The sequence below is a fragment of the Cimex lectularius genome, unplaced genomic scaffold (genome assembly GCF_000648675.2).
Source record: "Cimex lectularius strain Harlan isolate CLEC.00 unplaced genomic scaffold, Clec_2.1 scaffold96, whole genome shotgun sequence".
Taxonomy (NCBI): Eukaryota; Metazoa; Arthropoda; class Insecta; order Hemiptera; family Cimicidae; genus Cimex; species Cimex lectularius.
The window spans coordinates 1505431-1515606 of NW_019392676.1; the positions used below are offsets into that span (position 1 = coordinate 1505431).

Below are 10176 nucleotides of genomic sequence, written 5' to 3' on the forward strand. Positions count from 1 at the left end.
ATACAGAAGAGGATATTGTACTAAAAATGTGTTAGTCATGAAGACAGACAATATTTGGAATAATATAAACAAATGTAATGTTACAACAATGAGTTTGATAGATTTTAGTCATCCTTATAATAGTGTAAGTCATAAAACACATTTTTTTAAATATATTAATTTTTCAGACAAAGTAGTACATTGGTTCGATTCTCATCTAAGTAATAGATATCAACAAATAAACACTAATAATGATAAATTTTCAAACTGACAAATTTTAAATCATGGACTCCCGCAAGGTTCCACACTATCAGCACTCTTATTTTTTTATGCAATAACATAACAAACGTATTCTCATACTATAATTTTAGTTGATATGCAGATAATTAAATGTATACAAAACAGCTGAAATAACATAAACGATGAAATTACAAAAGTGAATGAAGAAATTAATAAATTTGCGAATTCGATTAACCAACACAAAATATCATTAAATGCTATTAAATGTAAAGTAAATAGTTTTGGCCATAATAAAACATTACTGAAAAAATATCATATAATAGTTTAAATAACGTATAAAATTAACAATGATAACGTAAAATATGAAAAAAAAAAGAAAAATGTCTTGGATTAAAGCGTCAGAACAATCCTTGAAACCTCAACTTTTTCATATAAAAAATATGACGCTACAATATTTAAACTTAAAACGTTATTAGTATTTAAGGATTCGAACCCTCGATTTCCATTCGGACCAGACGAGGTCACGATAGCTCAAGTGGTAGAGCAGCGGCGTATCTAGCCGAAGATCGTGGGTTCGTATCCCGCTTGTGCCATTAACTTTTTTTCATCTCAACTAAAATCCTTAATTAATTGTAATGTATTAATTGGTCAAGCGGACCACGAAATTAGTGAAGTTATTAGTATTTTTTATTAGTATTTATTATTTTTACATTGCATTAATTTGCACCGTTTTTCGTATGATGTAAATGTTTTCCTTTGTTTTATTCATGTTTTGTCAAGTTCAACAATTTACACACACACACACACACACACACACAATATATATATATATNAATGACTAATGAGGGGAACTAGCGAGTGAGCGATTTATATATATATCCATCGATTTATTCATCTCCCTATCTATAAGTCTGTAAATTTTAAAAAGCGATTCCTTTTTGTACACACAACATTTAATTCTGAACTACATTATCTAACATATTGAAATGTTTTTATTATTATGTACTTCCGAGCACATACGCTATTCATATTTTGTGGGTTCGTTTATGTACGTACCATTTCCCCCTTGTATACCTAATTCTTCATTTCATCGGTTGTGTTTAACCAGAAAATTTGCCGGAGGTGATTATTTAACTTAACGCTCGTGCGATGTGGAGTTAAATTTTACATTAAAGGCTATTTGTTTTAAAGAGGATTTACACCCACATTAATTACGGCAATTAAAAAACTGTTTACGTATTGAACGGTCCGTAAATATTGGGAGAGCCGTGACACCTTTTAGAATGTTATTCGAATGATGTCCGTCGGTTCAAATCGTCCGACTTCTAATTACCTAGAATGGTTTATTTTATTTTCCCGGCCTAATATCCAAGTTTAGGCATGAGGGGGGAAAGGGAATCGTTACACAAGAACCCCCGATCGGAAGAGCCGAATTGTGATTAACAACCATATGTGTAATTATTGATTTTACACGGCAATTATAAAAAATAGGAGTCGAAAGGGGAAATAAGAGGACGACGTGAAAATTTAAAATGGCTTTTTGCACGCAAGTCGAATTGCAGTTAATGACACCCAATTTGGCCATCACGTGATCTCCCAGAGCGTTTCCATTCAAGTCTCAGCCTCGGAACAATGTCCAAAACTTTCTATCTAAATCTTTATTAAAGCCCTTAGCCGTTTTCAAGCTCCGTTTTTTGACAATCTTCCGGCGGAGGAAACGGATCCCGATGTATTACTTGACATTTTTCTCCATACGAGAGCGGATCGGAAAGTAAATCTTGTCGAGTGTTTAGTTTCAACAAGCCCCTTTGACGTCATGAAATAATCATCTAGCACAAACGTCCCAGCGAGTGTAAAACCCCTCAGAAAAATAATAATAAATGCCCCGATCGACCGTGAAAGATCAAATATAATGTGTATAATTTCGACGAAGCCTGGAAAATATGACAAATAATTGTCCCGATGAATTGGGCTTAATTCGGTGAGAATTTAATTTTGTCCTGCCTCCCAATGCTAACGCGATACACATCGGTGTATAAATATTTTATTTGTAAATTCAATCAATTTTGCTTTTCACAACGCAAATTTATACTGATCTTTTATTTTAATTATCGTACTAATGGGTTTAATAATCTAACCATCAATGCATCTATCCATCCATCCATCTATCTATTTATTTATCTATCTATCCATCTTTCCATCTATCCATCTATCCATCCATCTAACCATCAATGCATCTATCCATCCATCCATCTATCCATCTAGCCATCTAGCCATCTATCCATCTATCCATCTAGCCATCTAGCCATCTATCCATCTATCCATCTTTCCATCCATCTATCCATCCATCCATCTATCCATCCATCCATCTATCCATCCATCTAACCATCATCAATGCATCTATCCATCCATCCATCCATCCATCTATCCATATATCTATCTATCCATCCATCCATCTATCCATCTATCGTCCATCTAACCATCTATGCATCTATCTATTTATTTATCTAACTATCCATCTTTCCATCTATCCATATATCCATCTATCAATCCATCCATCTATCCATCTTTCCATCCATGTATCCATCCATCCATCTATCCATCCATCCATCTATCCATCTATCCATCCATCTAACCATCAATGCATCTATCCATCCATCCATCTATCCATCTATCGATCCATCCAACCATCTTTGCATCTATCCATCCATCCATCCATCTAACCATCTATGCATCTATCCATCCATCCATCCATCTATCCATATATCCATCTATCCATCCATCCATCTATCCATCTATCGATCCATCTAGCCATCAATGCATTTATCCATCCATCCATCTATCCATCTATCCATCCATCTAACCATCAATGCATCTATCCATCCATCCATCTATCTATCCATCTATCCATCCATCTAACCATCTATGCATCTATCCATCCATCCATCTATCTATTTATTTATCTAACTATCCATGTTTCCATCTATCCATATATCCATCTATCAATCCATCCATCTATCCATCTTTCCATCCATCTATCTATTTATTTATCCATCTATCCATCTTTCCATCTATCCATATATCCATCTATCGATCCATCTAGCCATCAATGCATCTATCCATCCATCCATCTATCTATTTATCTGTCTATCTATTTCACTATCTAATAATCCATATATCCATCTATCCATCTCTCTCCCTCTTTTCTCTCTCTCTCTTTCTCTCTCTCTCTCTCTCTCTCTCTCTCTCTCTCTCTCTCTGTCTCTCTCTCTCTCTTTCGGTCTCATTTTTTAGTAAAATATTACACTTTGATCTTTTTAAATAAGGCAATTCTTTACAAGCGTCTAACCTCGTTTATAGGTCTGAAGTCGACAGCGTCTATGTTGTTTTTATTCTTCCCACTTTCATAAGCGATGGTTTAATAATTATTATTTGGGATTAGCAGTTATAGAAATGTAAAAGTAGTGCTTTTGTAACTAATTATTCCAATCAGGTAAATATTAACATAATATATAAATGAAGTTGTATTGAATGTTTTATATTATTTTAACTATTATAGTTATGTAAGAAACAATATGAATAATGAATACAAAAAATACTTTTGTCATATGTTTTATTTGAGAAAGGGACCAAAAGTTGACATTTCTTATAGAGTATTTGTTTTTTGTATGCCTAATGTTTGGAGGAAAGGTTATATTTAATAACGCAAACTTTACCTATGTGGTGATGGTTGTCAACTCGCTTATAAATCAAATAAAACTTTGCACCGGCGTAGTAGTCGGACCTACCATCGCTATAACCGCCGCTCACTGTATCCTCGAGAAAGTCGAAGACGCCGTGGTGCCTGGCAACGTCACTCTGTACACGCAGAAGGATTTCAAGAGGTATTTGAAAATGACGGCGAGCCGGATCTTCGTTCATCCGAACTATACCATCGATGAAACGAGCGATATCGCCGTAGTCCACGTGAAGAAGACCTTCGACGCAACTATTCTACCGATGGCCGATTCGCCATTTGACGGCCCGGAATACTGCCTCCTCGCGGGTTACGGGATGCGGGGCCAACACACCAAAGGCATACCTCAGCTCTCTGTGATCAGCAATGTCGAGACTTTCGACAAGAAGGCGTGCAAACACGTCAGTAAGATCGGGAACGTGGTCTGCGTGCCGTCCTACGGTCCCGTCGGTCCGTGCACCGGCGATTCCGGAGGACCGCTCGTCTGTAACAACGTCCTCAGAGCGATTCTGTCACGCGGAGTCACTCTCGGAGAAGGCTGCGGTACCAAAGTATTCAGTATCATGATGTACGAAGACTTCTACGAGCACAAAGATTGGTTGATAGAAAAAAGCCGCTCACTCGGGATAAGTGGCACTCCGAGTGAAGAGACCGAAACGTCTCAGGACACTTCCTCACAAGGATATTCTTCTAACTCTCCACAAACATTTTACATACTTTTAACAACTCTACTCTTTGGTGCATTTTGAAATTAATAAAAAAAATTTTGTCAAACATATGAAATAATTATGTTTAATACCATTAATTTGACAAATAATTATGTTCCAGTAATCACGCAGGCTTGCTACATGGAACATTTCTTCATGATGATGAAGAATTCTTTTCGAAGAAGAAAAGAGACGTTAGAAAACCCACTGGGCCCATTTATAATATTGTCATTAGACCAACTGGAGATACAGACTTTAACTGTTTTTTATTACCGAGCAATCTAACCAAAACCGCAACATTTAATTTGAAAAATTTATATTATTTATATTTAAAGATATTTTTAAAACTAGATCTGTTATGATTTATACCCAAGTATAGTAGGATAACCCGATTTTTAATCAGTATACTAGGTGGTTCTATTTCCTTATTGCTTTATAACTTCCAGAATTCTCAGGCTAATGCAAGGACCGATTCGCATAAAAATGAACAATTAAAGCTCCGAGTGAAAGTTAAGACAGACAGGGTTCTAGGGATGCCTGTTGGCGCCATGATCCTAAAATTCGTATTTGGTCAAACAAATTCTAATTAAAATACCCGATACAGCAGTCTGGGAGAGAGGGATCCTACTTAATGCCGAATTTATCTAGTATACAGAAGATTCTAAGACGAAGTATTGGTCAGAAAATTGGATCCAGGAAGCTTGGGCCATGACTTTCAGGCAATTATTTGATCGGTAGTAAATCCAGAGCGGTTTTGGATTGGATCAAGTCCCTGTCAAACTTAAATTCACTAATTTCGTGGTCAGCTTGACCAATTAAAATATTACAATTAATTTAGGTTTTTTTAGTTGAGATAAAAAAGTCAATGGCACGAGCGGGATTCGAGCCCACGATCTTCGGCTAGATACGCCGCTGCTCTACCACTTGAGCTATCGTGACCTCGACCCACTCGGACACTAACTTCCCATCTCAACCGCACCTTTTGAATTTTCCCTCCTTTCTGCCATTTTTCAAATGTCGTATAATCGGGTTAGATTCTCGACGACAATTGAAATGGCCCCCTGTCGAACATTGAGGATAACAGCAAAATTAACCTAGTTTGGATACCGAGGCACATAGGACATAGGGGCCGAAAAATTGATCAAGTAAAGATTGGTGAGGACAAATATTGGCCATTAATGCCTTGGCGGCATACCGAATTGACAAAAGTAGATCCATAAGGCAGTTGAATTAGGAAAAGTACTCGATTCAATGGGAATTTTCGGACAGAGGGAAGAGTTCATCAAAGGACAACCGCAGAAACTCAAGTCAGAATTCTAAACTTAAGATGTTAGGTCTAGAAAGATCGCTCAAATGTTGACTGGAGACTGCATAGGCATTGTATAAATTCTTCCAGAAAGAAAAAGAAGAAACAGTCTTGTTATTGTTAAGACCTAGCGGGCAATATCTGCTTCTGAGAGAAGAAAATTCCAGGTTTGAAGGATACCATTGGAATTCTTGTGTATCTGATAAATAGCCTTAGCTTTGACGAAAAGCTGTAAAAGACAATTGAAATTGCACAGTAAACCAATATAGATAGCGGAGCGTAAGGTTGTAAAGAAACGGACTACTTTTAACCCTAGCATTCATCTTATTCAACCGACATTGAGCTGTAAATATCAATATTGATATTAAGTATGTATGTATAATTATGACTGTCACAAATCAAACTCTACTTAAAGTCCTTGGATATTCCCTCTGTCAAAGAACTCGTCCAATAGACATTCCAATTCTTTCACAGAAAACTGTTCGCTCCATTCCTTTGGATCACTTGATTTTGGAATAATGAAGGCTGATATACTTATCATTTCTTTTGTACAGGGTGTTTGGCTACTCGTGTTACAAACTTTGCCCGTAGATTCTACATTCCAAATGGAACTAAAACGTCCTAATTTACTATAGTCCGAATCTCAACAGTTTAGGAATCATTTCACTTTTTCTAAATTTTTATGATTTCACGACCTTGCTTCAAATAAACAATAACTCCAAAACTAAAAGATTTTGGACAAATCCGTTGACACCATTGAAAATTGCGTTAAATTTCCAGTAAGATGTGATCAATACTAAACTTGTAAACCTTCGGGAAACAAGTGGTTCAGTAGAGAGAACTCTGAAAAAAAAATTGTTTTTTCAAAGTTGAAAACCGTACCATGGTGATTCTAAACTACTATTTCCAAACCTTGAGACCAGCAAATTTCAAAAAACGTACTCCATTTAATATCCATTTTAGTGGTGTAATTGCTTTTTTAATTACTTTTTCAAAAATGAAGAAATTGATGGAGGAAAAAACCGTGGTGATGGATTGGTAAGGCGGTATATTTAAAAAAAAAAAAAAAAAAAAAACGCAAATGTCGACTTATTTACCAATACGACTGCAACTGATTAAAATATTATTGTATTATTATTTTTCGGAATAAAAAAGTTTTAAGATTCACAACTTTTGTAGTTATTCATGTGATATCTTGTTAAGACGATTTCGAATCAAAATTAAAAAATATTTAATAAATTCATTCAAAATTTTCTTAGGTTTTTTATTTTTTGTTATTATTAATCTTTCCACCTTACCGATATTTCAACTACGGTTTTTTATTTTCCTTCATCAATGTTTTCATCTTTGAAAAAGTAATTAAAAAAGTAATTGCACCACTAAAAAGGATATTGAACAGAGTACTTTTTCTGAAATTTGCTGGTCTCTAGGCTTGGAAATAGTAGTTTAGAATCAGCATACTACGTTTTTCGACTTTGAAAAAAAAAATATTTTTCAAAGTTCTCTCTACTAAAACACTAATTTCAGGAAGGTTTACAAGTTTAGTATTGATCACATCCATTGGAAATTTAACGTAGTTTTCAATGTATCAACGGATTAGTCCAAAACCTTTTAGTTTTCGCGTTATCAATGTTTATTTGAAGCAAGGTCGTGAAACCTTAAAAAATCAGAAAAAGTGAAATAATTCCTAAAATGTTGAGATTCGGATCATAGTTAATTATGACTTTTTGGTTCCTTTTTGAATGTGGAATCTACTGGCAAAGTTTGTAATACGAGTAGCCGAACACCGTGTATAAGCGTGAAAATATGTAGGACGTGTAACAATAAAATAATTCTTGACATTTTTTTATGTCTAACTTTTCAGGACATGAATTCACACTATTTTAACATTAATTTTTTCACATTATTCTGAAAGAAAAGTTTATGATGTTGAACGATATTTGAACGGAGAACCTAGTTTGGTGGATAAAAAGTAAAAAATAAATATAATATACAAGACCGTGTTATTTGGCCAAACAGCCTGAAAAGAAAATATTTTTTCTGAAAAGACTCCTACAACATCCATTCATTAATAATTACTCGTCTTGTGTCCTGGCTCTAAACGTTATTTTTCTCTCATGGAAGTTTTTAAGGATGAATTGGTTTTATGATTAGATAAGAAAAAAACGGACATTTGGAGCAAAGTTGTTTTTAAAGATGGTCTCGCTCAAGAGTGAAATATTCTCGGTTTTTCTGCCAGTTGATCTGCAGTTTGATCAACAGCGACCTATTTTTTCTATTATCCTTGGTTATCTTCGGGTTTTAGTACCCCTATAAAGTTTTCGCTATTTAGAAATTAGAACAAGATTTTAAAATATGAGGATGCTTACGGAAATAAAACAGTTATTTTTTAAAAAAAGGTTCAATTAATTTTCAGCTTTCACTTGACAACAATGATTAAAGTCGAGAAGTCCTTCACTTACAAGTGCATATCTAAGGGAAAGTCGGAGTTTGTATTTAACGAACTCCCGTTGAAAGAGGAGAGTGGAGGGTTAGATGAGGAACGGTTTTATCTGAGTTAAGTTTGAGAGGACGAGAGTTTCCCAGAGTTTGCATTTGCGTTGTAGGAGTCAGTTGAGTGCGAGTTAACGAATCACGCGATTCTGTAATTGTTTAATTTTGCTTGCCACTTAAAAGTTCATTAAATTACCGGCTGAGGTTTGCAGGTCAATCGAATTTCCCCACACGATTCGTGTAATTCCAGGAGAACAGACTCCTGGAAACTTAATGGAGCTGAATCATCTAATCTGTGTTCGTTTAGTTTAATACATCGTAGTTTGTCGATTAAACTCGACTCTCTAATAAATAATTTTACAAAATTTAACAATAAAAAATATAAAATTTTTAGTTTTCGTCGTATTTCATTAGCTACTCCTGTCAGTTTATTTGAATCCAGAATCATGGATAAACTGACTGCTAAATAAACAGAGCGTCTGTAACAACAGATCTGATTTTTGTCCAGTCTCTAAACTTTTGCCTTCAGTTGAAACAGTTTTTCGTGGGAAAAAGATTGCTTGGATAGAAGCATATCTTGAGATGTACAGCTGGTGAAAGAATTGCGAACCATATAATAAGTCTGTATTTTCATAGAATAAGGAAACTTTATTTTAAGTGCGACAATGAGCGAAATTTTCCGTTAATTTCCGTAAGTTTCAACCACCTGTTAACTGGATGGAAACGAGGTTTCAGAGGATGCGCCAAATTTCGGATGTTTCGCTAGATAGAAGTTTGCAGTACGGCCTCAGTTCATTAGCCTGACCTGAACGCAATCTGAAGAAAAAACTTAAATAGTAGGATAATTGCTCAGCGTAGAAAGAAGCAGCTACTTTCATTGCATGAAAACAGCCTTTCCACTATCTATGCAGGAATTACTAAATTTTTCATAAAACCAAAGTACATTTTATACCGACCCTTGACTGGATGGAAAGGAGAGTTCAGAGTGTACGCCAAATTCCGGACGTTTCATCACAAGAAAATGTGAAGTTACGTCGATGGTTCCAAACAAGCAGAGTTTATCAACCAGTTTGCCCAAACGCAATTGCAAGTATAAACCGAACGATTAAATAAATACACAATTAATTGTACCAAATTTTTTTTCGAAATGAAAAATTTGTGTCACAGACGGGATTCGAACCCACAACTTTCGGCTCAATACGCCGCTGCTCTACCACTTGAGCTACCGTGACTTCGACCGCCCATGCCACAAACTTCTCATTTAGACTACCCGATTTTATTCTAATTATAAGCAAATCGCGGCTTCATATAGAAACACTTTTTATTAACGAGTATACTAGATTAGCGGGACTGTGTACGATTCACAGGTGTGATTCTAGATTAGAGATTCTTCTATAAAATATAAATACTCAATTAATTATACACAATTTTTTTTTCGAAATGAACAATTTTGTATTGAGCCGAAATTCGTGGGTTCGAATCCCCACTGTGACGCAAATTTTTCATTTCAGAAAAAAATTGTATATAATTAATTGAATAGTTATATGATTAAATAAACTTAACGTGTGTAGTTTGAACGTGTTTGATGGGGAATCACTGGAAGCCGAATTAGTAGGGCGTCATACTATTGGGTTGTAGATCTCGCGTCGTGGGTTCGATTAACACCCTAATTTATGACATGTCACAAGAACACCCCTCCCCCCAGAAAAAATATG

General features: G+C 35.3%; 1 protein-coding gene across 1 annotated transcript; it reads left to right on the plus strand.

The window, feature by feature from the left end:
- Positions 1–3823: 3823 nt before the first annotated feature.
- Positions 3824–4724, plus strand: LOC106674350 (serine protease 28-like). Its single transcript, XM_014406995.1, has one exon. It carries the CDS (start codon positions 3895–3897, stop codon positions 4702–4704), a length of 810 nt encoding a protein of 269 aa, XP_014262481.1. The 5' UTR covers positions 3824–3894; the 3' UTR covers positions 4705–4724.
- The last annotated feature ends 5452 nt before the right edge of the window (positions 4725–10176 follow it).